The sequence below is a fragment of the Caretta caretta genome, chromosome 6, assembly GCF_965140235.1.
Source record: "Caretta caretta isolate rCarCar2 chromosome 6, rCarCar1.hap1, whole genome shotgun sequence".
Classification (NCBI taxonomy): domain Eukaryota; kingdom Metazoa; phylum Chordata; order Testudines; family Cheloniidae; genus Caretta; species Caretta caretta.
In genome coordinates, this window is record NC_134211.1 from 112,339,825 (window position 1) to 112,361,353 (window position 21,529).

General features: G+C 43.4%; 1 protein-coding gene across 8 annotated transcripts in view; it reads right to left on the bottom strand.

Annotated features, from left to right (window-relative positions):
- PPP1R13B (protein phosphatase 1 regulatory subunit 13B) overlaps window positions 1–21,529 on the bottom strand; it is a 139,334-nt gene that overhangs the window by 52,775 nt on the left and 65,030 nt on the right. For all 8 annotated transcript variants that reach the window (XM_075129897.1, XM_075129898.1, XM_075129896.1 and 5 more), the window contains 2 exons: window positions 20,805–20,924; window positions 14,371–14,438 (listed from right to left, as the gene is read on the bottom strand). In XM_075129897.1, coding sequence (XP_074985998.1) covers window positions 14,371–14,438; window positions 20,805–20,924 — 188 coding nt within the window. The remainder of the gene's footprint in view (window positions 1–14,370; window positions 14,439–20,804; window positions 20,925–21,529) is intronic.

Consider the following 21,529-nt stretch of genomic DNA (forward strand, 5'->3'; position numbering starts at 1 on the left):
GAGGGGCACAAGGGCACAAAACTTGTGCCAAAAGGAAGATATAAGAAAGGAAATAAAACAAACAAGACAAAAAAAGATGCACAAAGCAAAGGTAAGCTAGTGGACATCACAGTGCTCTGTCTGTAGCTGCAGGAGACTGAGAAGAAACTTGAGCAGCAGTGGGTATGTCTCTCCCTACATACCCACTGTGTGGCGCACAAGGATGTTTAAGAAGCGTGCAGAGACCCATGGTCAATGATGATGAAACTCTCAACTCGAAGGAACATAGGCACGGGCATACAAAACATGGAGCACCCATAAGGACATATACTTGAAGATCTAAAATTTCACAAGTCTCATAATTGACAGCAGCTCATTTCTACTACAATCAGAATGGAATGTTATATAGAGCCAGTACTTCAGACTGATTACCTCTAGCCTATGCTCAGTAAACGGTTACACGGGTTTTTTTAATTTTCCAAATTAGGTTCACAAAAAATCCTGATAAATGAGGAGAAAAAAAGGTATGTGTGGGTGGGGTAGGAGTGGGAAGTAACACATATAGTGAACTGTTATTTGGATTACTACTATCTATATTTAGATTTAATTCCTATTTAAGATCTTAGATATCTTCTGGAAAGCTGTAGCTAAAGGAAATACATTCTTTTATTTCCTTACACTAGAAATAGTAACTATTTTTCTCCCTCCCACACCTACACTAGTTTTAGAATCAGTCTGAAAAGACTACATTTTTTCAGACAGTAACTTCATTTGTTTATGCTATCATTTTAAGCAGGAACATTTCAACAAAATTATAGGTTACAGACAGATTGTTTTCAGGATTATGTCACCACAATGCTTCTAGTATTTTTGTTTTTAAATCCTGCTGCATATGAAGTCCTATACTTAGGTTTAATAACTTGACATATTTGCATGTATTAATGTACAGCTATATAGCTGCACATATATTTAAGATTCATAAACTATTATGCTAAATCAACCTAAATTTCATTGTAATTTAAGAAGCCACAATAGAACGTATCTCTTACAATAAATTGAAGTGGCTCAGCAAACAATTTTTTTTTTTTAAATAATAAAATATTGGCCATTACAGCAGCAAAAAGCACTCTGGTAGACCAGGGTAGAATTCTAAATTGTTGTCTTGCTTTCGGTCTTGCTCTCTCAGTTCCCAGAGTTTTCAGCATTCATGTATGGCCCTGGTCTCTGGTGTAGTAGAGGACCTACAGATCTGAGAGCTAACTTTATTGCTGCTGCTGCTTCTTCAGAGGGGCAACCCTTTCACTCCCCTCACTACCAACAGAAGGATGAATAAGGAATTCCATATGGAGAGATGATCTAGGAGATCTAGATTTAGTTCTAATGTTCCCCTCTGTCAAATCAAATACGAAGAATAGCTGCTTCAGTGCCTAAATAAACTTAGAAGGGAAAAACTGTTTTCCTATCTGAAAACTGAAGATCTCTCCCAATCTGAAGCTACTGGGTTGCTTATTCCATCCTCTTCACACTAAAGTATTTGAATTAACCCGCTTGTCAAGATGTTGGTACAACATTCACCAGTCAAAACTCAAAAACAAACTTTCATCATCTGCCTACTAAAAGATACTATCAATTCCCATTTGTATCTCCTGGTTCGGCTGAGGTTTCCAGACTAGGGAAGCTTAAAGGAATTTAACTTCCAGTTGGTAGGAAAACAGAGTTTCCTGTTTTCCTTGAGATTCCCCTAGATTGAAACGAACATGATTTACCTAGCAGGACTCCAAAACCCTTAGGGAAGGTAAGATCAGCCTCAAGTTCTATCCCACACTGCCCAGTAGCAGAAGTTCTTCCCAGTATACATCCAAGAGAAGGATTATTGAGCTCGTCTCCCTTCTCCAAACTAGGAGAGAGTTCTGGCATTAAGAAAAGCAAAATGAACTGTAGCGAGACCTACTCTATAATCTATACACTGCCTTCCTTTCCTCTTCTTAGAGAAAGCTTTCGTGTCAAAAAATTCTGAGTTAGGATGAAGAGTAGGGATTTTTTTTTTTAGTGGTTGTCACTTCTTAACAAAGAGACTGTCCCAGGTGCCACTTCCAGTCCCACTTGTGTTCTCACAGCATCCCTGTGCAACTGCAGTAATTGCCTACATGAAAAAAAGTATTTTTAATCTGTATTTAATGTTATCAACACTTTGTCCTTTTTGATATGTGAATCACACTAACCTACTTTTATTCTGCATTACTTCTACCACCCCCCCATCCCACCCTGTTTCCCTCCACCATGCTCTTCTGTGCTTGGCCCCTTTCTCCTCTCACCATGTACCTCCAACATTCATTTGGCTCTCTTCTCATTTGGACGTAACTGGACACCTGGTCCTCTTCTTTCTGCTCCCCTCAGATAACTCCCCAGCTACTTTTCCTCCTGGCAGACAGAAACTCCACTCCCAATGGTGGCTCATTTCCTCTTCTGTGTTAACAGTGGCCCCTAGTGGATTCTGCTATTATTGTTGTTCCTCCCTGTTTCCAGACAATTTGCAATGAAGAGCTTAGATACCTGTAAAAACAACGAGGAGTCCGGTGGCACCTTAAAGACTAACAGATTTATTTGGGCATAAGCTTTCCTGTGTAAAAAACCCAGTTCTTCAGATGCATGGAGTGAAAATTACAGATACAGGCATAAATAAATATATATATATATGCCTGTATCTGTAATTTTCACTACATGCATCTGAAGAAGTGTTTTTTACACCCAGGAGAGCTTATGCCCAAATAAATCTGCTAGTCTTTAAGGTGCCACCAGACTCCTCGTTGTTTTTGTGGATACAGACTAACACAGCTACCCCTCTGATACTAGATACCTGTAGAAGCAGCTGGCACCATATGAGCAATCAGCTCTTCACAGACCATTGTTTTGAAACCACTAATATAAAGCAACAGCAGAAAACACTAATATAAATAAAGCAAGTGAACTGCTAGGATATTGAAGTCTTGACAAAACTCTCTCAGGTATATGAGTGAGAGGAAAAGAGAAGCAGCTACTCATTAGTGTGAATGTTATTCAGCAGCAGAATCAGGATTACTCCCTTCTGCTCAAAAACATTGGTTTTCAAACTTTGCTACCTGTAAGTCTCCCTTGAGCCAAGAAAAATCAAGGCTGTCCTGGTACCAAATCCAATATTCATCCCTGTTCCAGAAGCTAGATCCATCATGAGTAGGGCCCTACCAAATTCACAGTCCATTTTGGTCAATTACACGGTCATAGAATTTTAAAAATTGTAAATTTCATGATTTCAGCTATTTAAATGTGAAATTTCACAGGGTTGTAATTGTAGGTATCCTGACCCAAAATGGAGTTGTAGGGTTGAGGGAGTCACAAGGTTTTTTTTTTGGGGGGGGGGCGGCGGGGGGGGGATTGCGGCACTGCTACCCTTACTGCTGCTGGCAGTGGCGCTGCCTTCAGAACTGGGCAGCTGGAGAGTGGTGGCTGCTTGCTGGGAGCCCAGTGCTGAAGGCAGAGCCACCGCCAGCAGCAGCACAGAAGTAAGGACACCATGTTATGGTATTGCCACCCTAACTTCTGTGCTGCTACTGGCAGGATATTGCTTTCAGAGCTGGGCACCTGGCCAACAGTCACTGTTCTCTAGCCGCCCAGCTCTGAAGGCAACATAGAAGTAAGGGTGGCAATACTGCGACTTCCCTGCAACTCCCTTTGGGTCAGAACCCCCAATTTGAGAAATACTGATTTTCTCGTGAAATCAGTATTGTATAGGGTAAAAGCACGCAAGACCAAATTTCATAGGAGGAGACCAGATTTCACAGTCCGTGATGCATTTTTCATGACCGTGAATTTGGTAGGGCCCTAATCATGAGAGTGGCCCCTCTCAAAAATTTAGGAAGTGAGAATTTGAAAGGCAAGATTATCTACCAGCCAAGCCAGCTATAAAGTAACATTCCATTCATAACATGACTTTAATCTTAGGACAGCCATACACCTTCTCAAATGGCAAATTTTGAAATAAACTCATTATTACACTAATTAGGACTTTTTGGCTCCGCTTTGTCTTAGTCATGTTCTCAAGATAGCTATTTTACACAATTTAAACTTTTGAAGGACAACCTTGATTTGTTCCATCTTCTCATAACAAAGGCCACATTAACAAACTAAAATAACAGAAACAGCAGAGTTTTCCAATGTTATTCATAAGGTTGGCAATAAGGCAAAAAGTCTAATCATATAATTAAAAATATTAATCTTACATTCAATTCAGGAATATAATTTTTCACTGAGGAAACTGGAAATTTGGTATTTTACAGAGGAAAGAAGAACTGATCTTGAGAAGCCACCCTCTTCCCCAGGGCTCCAGGCAAGGGGAAGAAATCTAGATATATGAATCCCCTATCCATAGGGACAGGGAGAAGTCGTGTCATGAGAAAAATGCAATTTTCTCTCCTCCAAGGAGGAAAAGTTGGTAAGACTGGAAACAAAAGCCAGGCCATGACAACCTATACTCAGTCTCTGGCACCTAAGAAGAACCTGGCAACAAATGCTACCTTACATAGGCCTTGTTTCATTCTTATGGATGATAAATATTGCTTTTATAATAATGTATGTTTGACCTCTTGAGGAGACTTGCTCTACTATTAATACTGAAGTCTCCCTTTTGAAAATAATCTGATAAAAATCAAACAGTAGTTTTCCTCCTGACTTTAAAATCACCACTACTGATGATCAAAAGTAGTGATCATGCAAACAGAGAGAGCTTCACAGAACAGAAAAGCAATTGCACACATGACTAATACCATAAAATTATTCAAGCTGAACTCTAATAAAACAGATTTACTGTGATTTCATCCAGCAGTATTGATTTAAACACCAAGACAAACATTTTAATCCTACTACACAGCTTTCTATGCATCAGTTACACTTTCAGCTTTCTCCAGTTAATTATATTTGGCAAAATCAATATTTCAATAATGTTAACACAATAAGAGTACAGTAAAAATATACCTGATTATAGAACATTTGCTAACTAAGTTTTGTAAGCTTCTTCAGTGTTCCATTGTATTATATTTATTCTAGAGCAGTACAATATTCAGCATTTCAGTAACAATGAATAAGCCTAATGCATTACGTAAGAATAAGCCTATTAAATCCTTGAGCCTGAAACCACGTCTTTCCCTCCTCCCCCTGCAGTTTGAAACTTGTCACAAACAGAATCTTAGTTTTCTATGCTTCTCAGCACTTGCATTATTCACATCATTAGCATGTGTATTTTATATATACACCACAAGAACTTAAATCAGTTTAACCCCTTAATGTCAATGGGATTTAGTGCTTATTGATGGGAAATCTTGAATTCAGACAAACACAAATTGCCATGTTTCACATGAGTTTAAACAGCTCATTATAAATTCTTCCTTTGTGCCTAAAAGCAGAAGTTTGATTACTTATTTATTATTAATTATTATTATTTAAACACTGACACGAAAATCTTTTTACAAAAACTTAAATCAACCATTTATCATGTTATGAACCTGAGTCATAAATGTAAAATTAACATCTGCATGCTAAATTGGACACAAAGCCATACTTTCATCGACTTTAATACTGTCAACAGGTGGTGATTAAAGGGAAAATTGTGTGTGTGACTCTCTGCTTCCAGAGGCATAGGAGGTCCCAGATGAAGTGGAACTAGTGCGGTGTTCCTGCATACGGAGGGCAGGATTTGGGGAGCTACATAGAAGCTACCCCGAAACTTTATGAAGGGCCGGGTAGGGAAGGCTGTGCCTCCCCAACAGCCTGTCCCCGGCCCCCTCCCACTTCCTGCCCCCTGACTGCCCCCCTCAGAACCCCCAACCCATCCAACCCCCCTGCTCCTTGTCCCCTGACCGCCCCTCCCGGGATCCCCTGCCCGTAACCGCCCCCCCCCCCAGAACCCCACCCCTATCCAACCCTGCCTTCTCCCTGTCCCCTGACTGCCCCGACCCCTATCCACACCCCAACCCCCGACAGGCCCCCCAGGACTCCCACGCCTATCCAACCGTCGCCTGTTCCCTGACCGCCCCCCTCCCCAGAACCTCCGTGCCATCCAATCGCCCCCTGCTCCCTGCCCCCTGACTGCCCTGACCCTATCTATACCCCCACCCCCTGACAGGCCCCTGGGGACTCCCACACCTATCCAACCCCCCCCCATTCCCCATCCCCTGACTACCCCCCCACTCCCAGAACCTCCACCCCATCCAACTGCCCCATGCTCCCTGTCCCTGACTACCCCCCGGGACCTCCTGCCTCTTATCCAACGCCCCTGCTCCCCACCCCCTTACCATGCCGCTCACAGCAGCAGGACTGGCAGCCGTGCTGCCCAGCCAGAGCCAGCCATGCCGCTGCGCTGCCCAGCTGGAGCTCACTGGTGCGCTGGTGGCACTGCGAGCTGAGGCTGCAGGGGAGGGGTGACAGCCTAGGAGGGGACGGAGACTAGCCCTCCTCGGCCAGGAGCTCAAGGGCCAGGCAGGACAGTCCTGCAGGCCATAGTTTGCCCACCTCTGCATTAGGAGGTAAACAGCAGGGAGGGAGGAGAGAAAATTACTCACCTTGCAGTAACTGAGGTTCTTTGAGATGCATTCTTTGAGACGGGTGCTCCACTCCAGGTGACAGTGCGTCCCGGCACTGTTGATCGGAGATCTTCGGTAGCAGTGTCTGGTCAGGATTCACGCGCTCAGGTGCTGTCTCACGGTCTCAGAGTCTGCCTGAGTGTGCGCATCCCGCAGCCCCCTCAGTTCCTTCTCTACCGTGGAGACCTCAGAATAGTACTCTAAAGTAGAGGGGAGGAGGGCGGGTAGTGGAGCATCCACAGGGACACACATCTCGAAGAACCTCAGTTACAGCAACATGAGTAACTTTCTCTTCTTCTTCGACTGCTGTCCCTGTGGTTGTTCCACTCCAGGTGAATGTGAAGCAGTACCCACTAAGCTGGTAGGACTTTGGAGTTGTGGCAGTGAGTACTGTAGACAGTACTGTATGGCCTACTGTGGTGTCTGCCGTGGTATCCTGCGTGAGAGCACAGTGTTTAGTAAATGTGTGTTCAAATGACCACGTGGCCACCTTACAGATATCAGGAATGGGTACATTACGGAGGAAGGCAACGGATGTTGACATGACTCAAGTAGAAGGAGTTCTGATGCCTTCAGGCAGTTGAGCATTCTGAATGCAGTAACAGGATCTGATGCAGTCGGAGATCCATTTGGAAAGTCGTTGTTTAGAAATTGCTGCACCCTTTGATCTCTTGGTGGAGACAAATAATCGCGAGGATTTACGAAATGGTTTAGTCCTGTCTAAGTAGAAGGCAATTGCTTGTCTGACGTCGAAGGTGTGCAGAGTCACTTCATGTGGAGTCTCATGAGGTTTGGGTTAGAATGTAGGTAAGTATATTGATTGGTGAAGGTGGACACCACCTAAGGGAGAAATTTAGGGTGTGGTAGCAAGGTAACTCTGTCTTTAGAGAAGGTTGTATAGGGAGGGTAGGCCATCAGGGAGCTTATTTCCCCTACCCTCCTTGCTGATGTTATAGCAACCAAGAAAGCTACCTTCATGGACATATGAAGAAGAGATGAGGTAGCTAAGGGCTCGAATGGAGGTTTCATAAGACCGCGAAGAACGAGATTGAGATTCCATGCAGCTGCCGATGGATAAATCTCGGGGTAGAGATTTTGTAGGCCCATGAGGAAGCGTTTTATGGTGGGTGGGCAAAGAGTGAATAGCCATTTAACAAATCATGGAAGGTGTTAAGGGCCGCTAGGTGTACCCTGATAGAGCTGAGCAAGAGTCTGTCCTGTTTTAGTTTCAGAAGGTAGTCTAGGATATTAGGGAGGGTCATGGTATGGGGTGATAAGTGTTTGTTTGACCACCACAGGGAAAAGCGCTTCCACTTCTGCAGGTAAGTTTTACGAGTGGAGTCTTTTCCACTACGCAGGAAGACATATCAGACTTGCTCAGAACAGGCTAATTCGTGGGTCTGGAGCCATGAAGGAACCATGCTGTCAGGAGGAGTTTCTGGAGCTGAGGGTGAAGAATTCGTCCATTGTCCTGAAAAAGCAGATTGGTCTGTTGGGGAGAGTCCATGGAGGATGGGCGGACATGTGGAGCAGGTAAGGATACCATGTCTGTCTCAGCCAAGCTGGGGCAATGAGTATGATCTGGGCCTTGTCATCTCTGATCTTCTGCAGGACCCTCTGTATCAGAAGGATTGGTGGAAAGGCGTACATGAGAGAGTTGTTCCACAGGATGAGGAACGCACCTCCTAGGGATGCGGTCCCGACTCCCGCTCTGGAGCAAAATAGGTGACATTTGCAACTCTGGGTTGTGGCAAAGAGGTCTATTGACAGGATGCCCCATTGGGAGAAGATCTGTTGTAGTATCGTGGGGTGCAATTCCCACTTGTGTTCTTTGGAGAAGTGTCTGCTGAATGTATTGGCGGTAGTGGTGTGATAGCCGGGTAGGTACGACGCAATAATTTGTATGTTGTGTAGTATGCACCAAATTCCATAATCGGATGGCCTCCATGCATAGGGAGAGTGATTGTGCTTCCCCCTGTCTGTTGATGTAAAACATACATGCTATATTGTCCATTAGGACCCGGATAGATCTGTTCTTTATGAAGGGAAGAAAGCGAAGGCAGGCTTGTCTCACTGCTCTGAGCTCTAGGAGGATTATGTGTAGACGCATATCTGGCATGGATCACCGGCCTTGTGCTGTGTGTCCCCCCAGATGCGCTCCCCAACCGACCAGGGAAGCATCCATGGTGATCATGAGCATAGGGGATTGTTGTTGGAAGGGAACTCCCATGCAAAGGTTCTCTGGTCTTATCCACCATTGCAGGGAAGCTAGTACGTTCGCTGGAAGAGTCAGCAGCATGCAGAGGCTGTGCCTGCTGGGTTTGTAGTTTGAGTTGAGCCAACCCTGAAGACATTTCATGTGCAGCCTGGCGTACTGGACCACAAAGGTGGTGGCTGCCATGTGGCTAAGGAGCGGTAGGCAAATTCTTGCCTGTATCCTGGGATGAACAGAGAGCGTGCATACGAGGTATAGGATAGTGAGGAATCTGTTGTGTGGTAGTGAGGCTCTGGTTCGAATTGAGTTCAGGTGAGCTCCAATGAATTCAATCTGCTGTGTAGGCGTCAGGGTAGATTTTTGGACATTTATTTGCAGGCCGAGGCTGTCGAAGAGGGAGATGGCGAAATGGGTAGCTTGTAGCATCTTGTCGTATGAGTTGCTCTTGATGAGGCAATCGTCTAGGTAGGGGAAAAGTATGATCCCGTATCTGCGGAGGTGGGCCACGACTACGGCTAGGGACTTGGAGAATACTCTCGGTGTTGTGGAGAGTCCAAAAGGGAGTACGCTGTTTTGGAAATGGTCGTGTCCAATTATGAACCACAGGAAGCATCTGTGGGCTGGATGAATGGATATATGAAAATAGGTATCCTGTAGGTCGAGGGCTGTGAACCAGTCCCCGCTCAGGTATTATTGTGCCCAGTGTGACCATTTTGAATTTCTGTACTCTTACAAATTTGTTCAGTCAGCATAGGTCTAGTATAGGCCTCCATCCCCTGGTCTTTTTCTGGGTCAGAAAGTAGTGGGAGTAGAGCACTTTTCCTCGATGTTGTGTCAGCACGGGTTCCACTGCACCTATCCATAGAAGGTGATCCACTTCTGCGCAAAGTAGGTGCTCATGAGAGGGGTCCCTGAAGAGGGATGGGGAAGGGATAGTTCAGTCTGGTTACTCTATTTCTAGGACCCAACAGTCCTGTGTAATCTGCTGCCAGGCATAGTGGAAAACCTGGAGGTGGTGGCCAAATGGGTAAGTAGGCAGTGGAGTCAAGGAGTTGTCATGCAGACCCTCGACCAACGCTTCAAGATTGTTTATTTCCCGATGGGTGGGAGGTAGCTGTTTGCGCTCGTTTTGTCTGCGCCTAGGAGGTCTAGGGCAATTCCTGGGTATATCGTATGGTCTGTTCTGAGGCTAGTGATACTGTTGTGTGCGTGGCCTCTGGTAAGGTTGATACTGTTGTTTCCTGGGAAGGGATGAGTAAATGTCCAGGGTGCGCAGGGTCGCTCTAGAGCCTTTCATGGTGTGAAGGACTTCGTCGGTTTTCTTGGAAAAAAGTTTGCCTTTGTCAAAGGGGAGGTCCTCCACTTTGGTCTGCAAGTCTTTGGGGATACCTGATGCAGACACCCAGGAAGATCTGCGCATAACCACAGCAGTCGCAGTAGCGAGAGCAGCGGTATCTGTCATGTCCAGAGATGCTTGTAGGGCCGTTCTGGAAACAAACTGGCCCTCGACAAGGACTGACTTAAAGTCTGCTCTCCTGTCCTCTGGAATATGGGAGGTAAAATCAAAGAGTTTATTGTAGTTATCAAAATCATAGCTTGCAAGTAGGGCGGAATAGTTTGCAATTCTGAATTGCAGAGTGGAGGAGGTATAAACATTGCAGCCAAAGGTGTCAAGACATTTGAGGTCCTTGTCTTGCTGGGTGGGCCGGTAGTGCAGCTGTTTCATCCTCTGAGTCGCTGCATCCACTACCAGAGAATTTGGTTGTGGATGAGAAAATAAGAAGTCTATGGCCTTAGCAGGAACATAATATTTGCGTTCAGCCTTTTTGCAAGTTGGTAAGATAGAGGCTGGGGTCTGCCAGAGTGTGTCAGCTGGTTCTAGGAGTGCTTCATTTATGGGAAGAGCAATCTCTGAGGGCGCAGAGGTGGTTGTAGGATTTTGAGGAGTTTGTGTTGTGTCTCCTGGACCTGCTCTAAAGGGTTGTCTTGGCTGAGTGTCACCCTCTTGAAAAGTTCCTGGAACTGTTTGAGGTCGTCCACGTTCTGTGGAGGCAGAGGCATGAGGGCTCTGTCTGGAGCTGATGGAGAGTTAGGAGTCAGCGAATCAGGGTATAGTTCCTGGCCCTCCTCTTCAGAGGGGAGTTCAGGCAGTCTAGAAGTAGATGGAGGCACAGAAGGAGCTTGTGGTCTGGTGGAAGAAGCATGAAGGTGAGTGGCAGTAGGAGCTGGCCAAGGGTACCAGTGAGGCCAAGGCATTGGGTAGGAAAAGTCAGGTGCCGCCCACAGGGAGGGCGAAGTAGGGAAACTGAGGCTGGTGGTTGTTAATCGTGATCTGAGGCGTAAAAGGTTCCGGTGGAGGAGGAGAGGCAGGTGAGGAGAACTCCTGCTGTTGCTGCATATCAGGCTCGCTGTCAATAAAGGTAGCCAGGTCAGGTGGAGAGAGCAGCTGGTCAAAGAGTGAGCACTGTGTGTCCAGCAGTGGAGAGTTAGGCTCAGGTGCCACTGAAAGATCATCTTGACTTAGGAACTGTTGTTGCTGTTCCCTAGGATCTGAGTCTGCTGCAAGCGACTGTGCTCAGAGACGTGCACAGACTTTTGCTTGGCTTTTCCCAGTGCTGCAGGTCTCTTGTATGCACCCTGTGGGAGGTCTGCTGCCGTCACGTGAGCAGCAGGCAGGCTCAGTGCCGACGTTCTTAGCACCAGAGTAGAGCGCACTGTTGGCACTGGGTCTATTTTTGGTGCTGAAGGGGTCGGTGCCAAGGAGATCTTCCCTGCACGGGAAGTCAGGTCCCTGTCTCTATGTTCCATGAGAGCCATGGCTGAGGTGGCAGGATGGTTGGAGGTGCCTGACTTCGGCACTGACAGCTCTGAGGGTAAGGATCTCGCAGGAGACCCTTTACCCTTGTGAAAGTCTCTGCTTGGAAACAGTTGGGCTTCTTGCCTCTGCCTGAGAGGGTGAAGCCATGCTCCCAATTGGTTCGGACCTGGCCGGGGAGTGTGGGGTAGAGGGTTTGACAGTGTCCGTCTCCAGTGGCTTCTCATGCAGAAATTTCTGCAGCCGCATTTTCAGCCGCAGGTCCCTGTCATGACGAGCCCTGGTTTTGAGGCTCGTGCAGTGGACACACTTAGCAGGGCCATGTGTCTTGCCGAGGCACTTCACATAATGTGAGTGTCCATCGGACCTTGGCATAAAGTCCTTACAGGAAGCACATTTCTTAAATCCTGAAGCCCCTGGCATTATTGAGCTTGGAGTGCCAGGGGAGAGTGTCTCCGCGGGAGACAAATTTGAGGAAAAAAAGGGTGGTTTTTTTTTTGGTTTTTTTTTTAAACTAAGTAACTATTCTAAGGGAAGAGAAACAACTGGGATGTTACTATTTCTATACTATTTGTAATTGTTTCCTTCAGAGACCAGGGAAGAGGATCAGCACTGCCCCGAGTCCCGTCTTCAGTCAAGGACGGTTGAGAAGGAACTGAGGGGGGCGCGCACTCAGGCAGACTCTAACAAGACCACGAGACAGCAGCTGAGCATGTGCATTACGACCAGGCACAGCTACCGAAGATCTCCGATCAACAGCGCCAGGACCCACTGTCACCTGGAGTGGAGCACCCACAGGGACAGTACTCGAAGAAGAGCTATTTAAGCTAAAGGACAATGTTGACACAAACACATTTGGACATAAACTGCCTATGAATAAATTTAGGCTGGAAATTAGAAGAATGTTTCTAACCATCAACAGAGTGAGGTTCTGGACCAACCTTCCAATTGCAGTAATGGAAGCAAACTCCCTGTCCAATTTTGATGGAGCCTGATAAACTTATGAATTGGATTATATGACATGGGTTGCCTGTGGCAATATAGGACTGGACTTGACGATCCAGAAGGTCCTTTCCAGTCCTATGTACCAGTGATTTCAGGTCCCAGGTTTGAGTTTTTTAGGCTTGGCAGTCAGAAAAGCATTTTTACTTGTAAAGAGGAAGTTTAAATGTGGAAATAACTGAAACACAACAAACAGGGAATCTCCACAATGCTATTTATGTGTGAGAGAACCTTCAAACTTTGAAGTTTTACTAAGTTAAACACAGGAATAAAACAAAAAAACCAATCTGCTATTACAAAGCATAAAACAATATAAATAGAAGTGGCTGTAAAATACGGCATGTCGAAACTTTCAGCTAGCAGGAAAACGCAACATACTTCACCGCTGTCTAAAAAGGTACCTAATCCATAGATATATGGTTCAATTTTGACAGGCCTTTAACATGATTGCTAAATCAGGAACCAGCAGTAGAGAAGCAGTTCATGTAAGAACAGATGTTTGGCTAAGTGGTGCTGAGGGACACCACTGTCTCAAAGTAATCTGGAAAAAAGAACAGGAGTACTTGTGGCACCTTAGAGACTAACAAGTTTATTAGAACATAAGCTTTCGTGGACTACAGCCCACTTCATCGGATGCATGGAATGGAACATATAGACAGACAGACAAAGATGGAAGTTGCCAAACTGTAAGAGGCTAATGAATTAAGATGAGCTATTATCAGCAGGAGAAAAAAAAAAAACTTTTGTAGTGATAATCAAGATGGCCCAACTAAACAGTTGACAAGAAGGTGTGAGCATACTTAACATGGGGAAATAGATTCAATGTGTAATGACCCAGCCACTCCCAGTCTCTATTCAAACCCAAATTAATGGTATCTAGTTTGCATATTAATTCAAGCTCAGCAGTTTCTCGTTGGAGTCTGTTTTTGAAGCTTTTCTGTTGCAAAATTGCCACCCTTAAGTCTTTTACTGAGTGGCCAGAGAGGTTGAAGTGTTCTCCTACCAGTTTTTGAATGTTATGATTCCTGATGTCAGATTTGTGATCATTTATTCTTTTGCATAGAGACTGTCCAGTTTGGCCAATGTACATGGCAGAGGGGCATTGCTGGCACATGATGGCATATATCACAATGGTAGATGTGCAGGTGAACGAGCCCCTGATGGCGTGGCTAATGTGATTAGATCCTATGATGGTGTCACTTGAATAAATATGTGGACAGAGTTGGCATCAGGCTTTGTTGCAAGGATAGGTTCCTGGGTTAGTGTTTTTGTTGTGTGGTATGTGGTTGCTGGAGAGTATTTGCTTCAGGTTTGCAAATAAAGCTTATGCTCTAATAAATTTGTTAGTCTCTAAGGTGCCACAAGTACTCCTGTTCTTTTTGCGGATACAGACTAACACGGCTGCTACTCTGAAAATAGTAATCTGGGTGGTTCTTTATCAAACAGGCAGGGGAGGAGAGGCGGGAAACCAAAAGGACACAATCAGCAGTTGGCAGGACATTAGGCTGCTTTTGAGGGACTGAGGAGAAGATTAAACTTTCTGGAGGACAAGCTATTCTCTATGTTCTAAGAGTTAAACTGTACTCTCCCGTTCCCTTTCAAAAATACAATATTGAATCTTAAGCTTCAGGATATTTCTTGCAGTTCCCAGCTATAAGAGATGAATTTAACAGATGGTGTTAAATTTGAAAATAATGGCAATTTTTTTAAAAAAAAAGAACACACTGTATTTATCATTTGTTACATACCCCATTCTCTGTACGTTTCTCCACAGGTATATTTATTCCATTTCTTTGATTTTGGGTCTGATGCCCACCTAAAAATAAAGTATCAATCTTATTAGCAAGGGGTATTTTTTTGGTTTTTTTTAATTCAGACTGTTTTCGCTGCAAAACTACAATGTATCTGTACAAATTACAATCACTCTTTAACAAATCAGCTTTTTGTAAGTTTAATTTCCTTCCTTACAAACTACAACAACTATATATTTGTCATTTGGTAAAAAAAAGTTCAAAAGCAATTAAAAATTGATAGATTATTAAGGGTTTTTCTTCTTCTTTTGGGAGACAAGGGAGCAGGTGTTTTTGTTTTTAATACAACGGGTAGTTAATCAAGTTTACTTGAAGCTCAGCCAAACAGCACTGAGCTTTTTTCACAACAATACTGAAGGAATTTGTAAAATTAAGAATTACTTAAAATATTCTTTCTAATCCTCTACAAACCACTCCATATGTATCAATATTTATTACAGTATCAAGTTTTTTGTTTTGTTTGTGTTTTTACAATAATATTCCAATGCCTTTAAAAAGAGGCAACAAATTTCTCAACAGAAGTTCAGCACTTCAGGAACTATTTGACAAGACAGGTTTATCAAAAGAATAGATTGACTGCTTTAGTTGTTGCCAATATTCATTTTAACATGGAACTATTCCTCTTGGTTATGAGCACATAAAAGTTTCCTTTTATCTGTAATGTCAATTCTGCCAATTCCTACTGTATCAATACAAACCTTTGGCATTAGGTTACTCTTTTTAGATCGCAGAGTCCGCAAAAGTAGAAAATGTTGACTTCATGGCCCGCCTGTATTAAGATCTGTAATATGCAGCTCTATATTTTTCTGCCTCAAACAAGTTTTGTTGCCACAAACATCCAAGAAATAGTGTTACTTAAGTCAGTGAACTGAGCATCATATTGTCACAGTTTGACTGCTAAAGCCTCATATTTCTGTACCCACAAGAAACAATAGTTCTGGCTGAGTACATTGCAAATGTATATATTAGAGGCCGTTTCCCAGATGCCTTCCAAAGTTCCTTAATTTAAAGCTTGATTAATCTTACCATGGTTGATTTAGAAGCCTTGCATGCCTGATTTAGAAAGGACAAGCATGTTTTCCATGTACGTAAAACTCCAGGCCATGTTTAAAACATATTTAATACATATACATTTATATTGCACTTTAATCACAGAGGATGGTTAAGCACTTTACAGTTTATACAAATCAGTATGTATTGACATCCCTTCATGCACTACTGGACTTCACCTAGTCAAAAAACAAGGAGCCATTCTGCACCACTATATTCTACAGCTTTCAAGAGAGGTAGTGGGGAATCCCTTATTCCACTGAAACTATAGAAATAATTTTGGTGGACAGGGTATGTCTGTTGGAACTTGGCTATGGCATCAAATCCACCATCTTTCTCTTGTGAATAGAAACACAGAATTAATTTCTATGACCTCAAATGGTCAGTACCTCAATTTTAAGTCTAATCATGACTCATATGTAGAGCAATATCCCTTAGTACATAAGGTAAAAGTTAATGTAGGAACTAAACCTGGGCCACTTTTAGTAATCCAAATCATCATCTATGCCTCACCGTTGTAAAACTAATGAGTCAAAAAATAATACTTTTAGAAAACTTTACTTATGGAACAACCCAAGAAAGGTTCAAAAGGAGAATTAATTAAAGCAATCAAGACTAAGGGCCTGGCTACACACGAAACTTCAAAGCGCTGCCACGGGAGTGCTCCCACAGCAGCGCTTCTCTCTCCCAGCGCTCCTGGTACTCCACCTCCATGAAGGGATTATTTTACAGGGGATTAGCTTTACACTGGCGCTTTACAGTGCTGTAACTTGCTGTGCTCGGGGGGGGGGGGGGTGTTCACACCCCTGAGAGAGACAGTTGCAGCGCTGTAAAGTGCCAGAGTAGCCATAGCCTTAGCTGAGACATAAGAAACAAAAGTTACTTGTTAGAGATGGTCAAATTAACTGAATTGAGTCAAAACAGCCTGAGCATACCAGTAGGCATCTCAACTGGTGATTCCTTCATAGCCTTCAGATAGATTAACTGAGCATGACAAAGTGAGTACATATACAAGTATAATCTCAAAGTTTTCTTGTAAATTAACTATCATCTATCTCTGTTTGATTAGAGAAAACAGATTCTATTACCTACACCAATCCCTTAAGGCTCTCCTGATTTAATACTACACTCCTTGATAGAAAGCTTCTTTCTAAAAGTCAAGTAGACCATAGCGTTTTCATGACAGAAATTGCTATTCCATTTTTGTTTTAAATATAGCTACATGAAGAGTAGAAGAGTCTGTCAGGGATACTTTGCAAAACAGATTTTCCTCTCTCTCGGATCAAAGTCATTTGCTTGGAGATGCACAGTGCACTCTTTCAGGGAAGTAAAACAAGGGACCTTGCCTTTAATATAAAAACTGCTTTAAGCCTTGCATACCCATCAGCATTTCTGGATCAGTATCAAAAGGAACAAAAAACTGCTTTATGAAATAAAGCAAACCATTTTTTTTGTTAAGCTGTCCTCATAAGAGGCAAGTCTAATTGTTTCCCACTTCTCCTCTGTCTTTTGATATGTGGTACTTATGCTCTGTTGTAATGACAGAAAAAGCATTCAGCATTTTAACTAGTTCTGGAGTGAAACATTTAAAACTCATTTATGTCATTTCTGGCACCAAAGCATGCAAGTCACAGGGAGGAGGACTAATGTCCATAACTATTCTGATCAGATTTTCTGCCAAAAGAGTGAAAAAAATTAAGGTAAATATATTTATCATAATAATGGTTACATTTTATATTAGAAAAGCAAAAGTGAAAAGTGAATGCCTAGGAATCCCCTTTATCAGTTTTAAAGGAGACAAATGTGATTTCAGCAGCTAACCTGTAACTGTACAGTAAAAAAGAGTAGAAGAAAGTGAGAAATTTGTGCAAGATACAATTACGTAGAAAAGGCAAGAGAACACAAGTTAATTGTCTCAAGGATTATTGGAAGAAGAAGTGTACTTCTCCAGCTAGGTTACTACTGTAAAATTGTGAATAGTCAAGTGAAGCAAAATAAAGAGCCGAGGCAGCTGGTCACTAGGAGCTGCTGCACCTGAACCTGATCAATAATTCCACGGCTATTAGCCACACTAGGTACTATAGTGTGTAGCTGATACTGCAAGTTGCAGTACTGCCTGTTGCCACTAATAGACACCTGGTCCACTCTTGGAAGCTCCAGCAGCCATTGGTGCCTCACCCCGACTTGAAGTCATTTTCATCATATACAGGGTTTACAGTTTGGTTCAATGGCACCCCCACTGCATAAATTGTTCCAGCACCCCTGCCAGTGGCTACAGGGTATCTGGCTATTACCAGGAAACTCCTGAAGGGAATAGTTCAGAGAGGGGCATTCATGACTGGAAAGATATTTATGGCAGGGATTCTCAAACTTTTTGATCACATGAGTCACTTCTTACAGAGTGTATTGGGGACACACCTCCCCTTTCCACCACAGTTGCATAATATCCTTATGGGAACTAGAGTAATTTCTTACATGGAGAAATATTAGGAAAGTAAATAATTTTTAGGAGTCTTTGAATGTGGTTTAGCAGAAAAAGGATGCTGAATTTATATACAGAGTTTATTTTAAGCAATAATACTGGTTTTAAAGCCAAGTTTAATGCATGCTTGAATAACTGAATGTTGGCAGTTTTTAGCTTTATTTTATTAAAATTCTCTCTCAAAAACAAATGTCACTTTCCAGTGGAATTCTGATTTTTGTTGTTCTAGTTCTCCGCTTCGCTGCCCTCACCCCTAAATGACCCCTCTCTCTCGAGTTTTGGATTACCACTGTTAATGGATGGCATAATACAAAAAAGAATTCCCAGGATATATTTTGGAATAAAATGAATAATTCTGAATTTGTGACAAATTGAAATAATACATTTAGAAAATGAAAATTAATTTTACAAGACATTTCCAATCTAAATGTTGCAAAAAGTTATCACACTCAGTCATTAAAATTTTAAGTAGAAAAACAAAAGAATTTAAAATGTCACCGAATTCTAATCTGTGACTAACAAATTCCTATACCAGATGAAAGTGTTCAAAGTCCAGAGTTTTTGGTTTTTTTAATTAGTCAGGAGTGCCAAACATAACATTTAACACATTAACTGAATAAATATATCACAGAAGAAAAATAAATCAATGGATATTCAATAATTCCTATATGAATGCTATTCTTATATACTGCAGGAATGGGAAGGGGAGCCTTTTTAATGTAACAGTCAGTTTCATCCTATGGAAAAAAAGAGGACATATATTTTTTCTTGATTTCTTATATTTAGCATGAGGGGCACATATACTATCCCATACTCAAACAGCACGTAAGTGAGGGGAAGATAATATTTCCTGGTAAACACTTTCAAAGCCATGGTCAAATAAGCCTTTTGGCAACACATTTTATAAAATTATACAATGTGCATCAATAAAGTGTATGAATAATTATGTATTGTATTAGGCTAATACAGTGTTGTGGCAGATATGGCAATTTCCTGCAATATCTTGAACATACTTTACTGAATTAAGTTAAACCTTCATTGTATTAAAAATGCAAATGTTTACATATTATATGGGGATTATGTGTCTTAGAGGAGACGTGACTAATGTAAATCCTGGTAAGTGTTATGAGCTTCAAAGGACTATTTGAAACAATGCAAACTTTTAAAATGAAGTGGGTTTCCCATGAAATCTCTAAGGGGAGGGATATGCACATGTAACACCTCAAGTTATTCAAAAATCCAGCCTTTTGAAGCTAGGGACCTGAGGAGAAGAAACTCATTGTTTACGAATTACCTCTTCCCAAATCAAAGATTCAGGCTGTACAAAGGAAGGACTAAACTTTTAATCCGTGTGCCTGTTGTGAGCTAACAGCTGTGATGGACTTGTAATCACAGAAAACCCCCTTTGGTAAGGTCTGAAGGACTGTTCACCTGCCAGAGCCTTTGTGGGTGTTGGGGTGATCTCTGGTAACCTTGTCAGCATGCATTTGGATTCTTTTATTGTTTTTAATAGGTTCTCTGTAATGCTTTTACCTTAAGAAAAAATTGCTTAGAAAGTGTTATGTGGTAATTTAACTGAGGGCAATTATGCCATTTATAACCTCTACAGAGAAGGCAAAACAGGCCTGCCAAAGCAGTCTGAGTTGCTGGGAATTCACAGTGTAGGCATGGAACGTGCAGCCTGGAGATATCCTCATTAGGAAGAAGGGAGACATGTGTCTCTGTCCAAGAGAGGTGATGACTGGGGAGCCAGAAGCCTAAGAGCGGGTGCCCTTACTGGACCATGAGGGGGAATACAGGTACAGCTGCCCTGAACTGTGACAAAATGCTAACTATTTTAATACATTCCTGTAAATAATTCCATAAAACAATTTGATTAGTTAGCTTTAGTTATTATTAAGGCTGCAAGTCTGTCATGGAGGTCACGGACTTTGTGTGACCTCTGTGACTTCTGCAGTGGCTGGTGCGCCTGGCCCAGGGGCAGTTCAGGCAGCTCCTGTGCCAGTCACACCAGCTGCTGCAGGGGCAGTCTCGGGCCACTGTGCTCCTCCCCACAGCAGCAGCAGAATTTGGGTGTGAGGGTGGAGGGGGTTGGGACACGAGACAGGGTGAGGCAGGCTCTGGGTGCCGCTTACCTGGGGTGCTCCCCAAAAGCAGCAACATCCCCCTCGCTCAGCTCCTAGGCAGAGGAGTGGCCAGGCAGCTCTGTGCACTGCCTCCGCCCAGAGCACCAGCTTCGCAGCTCCCATTGGCTGGGAAATGGGAGCTGCAGAAGGGTAGAAGGGGGGTGCCTGCAGGTGGAGGCAGCGTGCAGAGCTGCCTGGCCATGCCTCCGCCTAGGAGCTGAGCGAGGGGGATGTCGCTGCTTCTGGGGAGCCCCCCAGATAAGCACTGCCCACCTCCCCTGCCCCATCCCGCACCCAAGCTGTGCTGCTGCTGCTGCTCCTCAGGTGGGAGGCGCAGAGCCAGGTATGGAGCCTGCCAGCCTCACCAAACCCACACCCCCAGCACCAGCGGGGGTCCCAGGCCACGTGCCGCTGCTCATCCCCCTTCCAGCACCAGCAGAGGTTCTAGGCCACGCATTGCAGCAAGCCCCCCGCACCAGCGGGGGTCTCGGGCAGCGTACTGCTGCTGACCTCACACCCGCACCCCCACCCCAGCACCCACAGTGGCCCCAGGTAGCCCCCTCCCCCAAGGTTTAGTCGGGGTATATAGTAAAAGTCATGGACAGGTCATGGGCTGTGAATTTTTGTCTACTGCCTGTCTGTGACTTTTATTAAAATTACCCATGACTAAAACGTAGCCTTAGTTATTACCTGTGTAAGGTAAGTGTACTTACTCTGTTCATTGTTTTCAGCTGGAGATTCCTCATGCCGAAGAAAAAATTTCACTTCTTCCCTACGGGGTCCCCACTTCTGTAAATGGTCATACATCATGTGATCAAAGGGTATAGGGCGTTCTGGAAATATAGAATAAAATATTTCTGAGTCCAGCAACTTCTTACAAAGTACACCGGACCCTCGCTAGAACATGCATCTATATAGCGCGAATTCACATATAAAGCGGTCGCAGCCATGAATCTCATATTTAATTACTTTACTTGGAATTCATTTTAACGCAGTCCCCGCGTTAACGCGGTACCGCGCATGGATCCCAAATCCCACGTTCTAGCGAGAGTCCGGTGTAACATTAAAAAAAACTGCTTTAAAATGTGGGTGCATTTTTGGCACTTCAAGCAGTCATCTGACAACTTAACACGTAGAAAACGAATTCAAAATAAAAGCAGAAACAAGAAGAAATTAACTGTAACAGCATATTAACATACTATTAAAATAACTAAGTTAAGTACATAACAATAGCAACAGTGACAATTTTAGATAGTACAACCACCTACATAATTTCAAAGTTTATAATCCTATTATGCACTCATTTAAATTTTGCCAGGAATTCTCTATCACCTTCTGTGACATTATATGATTAAAATACAACCACGTAGATCAGGGGCAGGCAAACTTTTTGGCCTGAGAGCCACATTGGGTTTTGGAAATTGTATGGAGAGCCAGT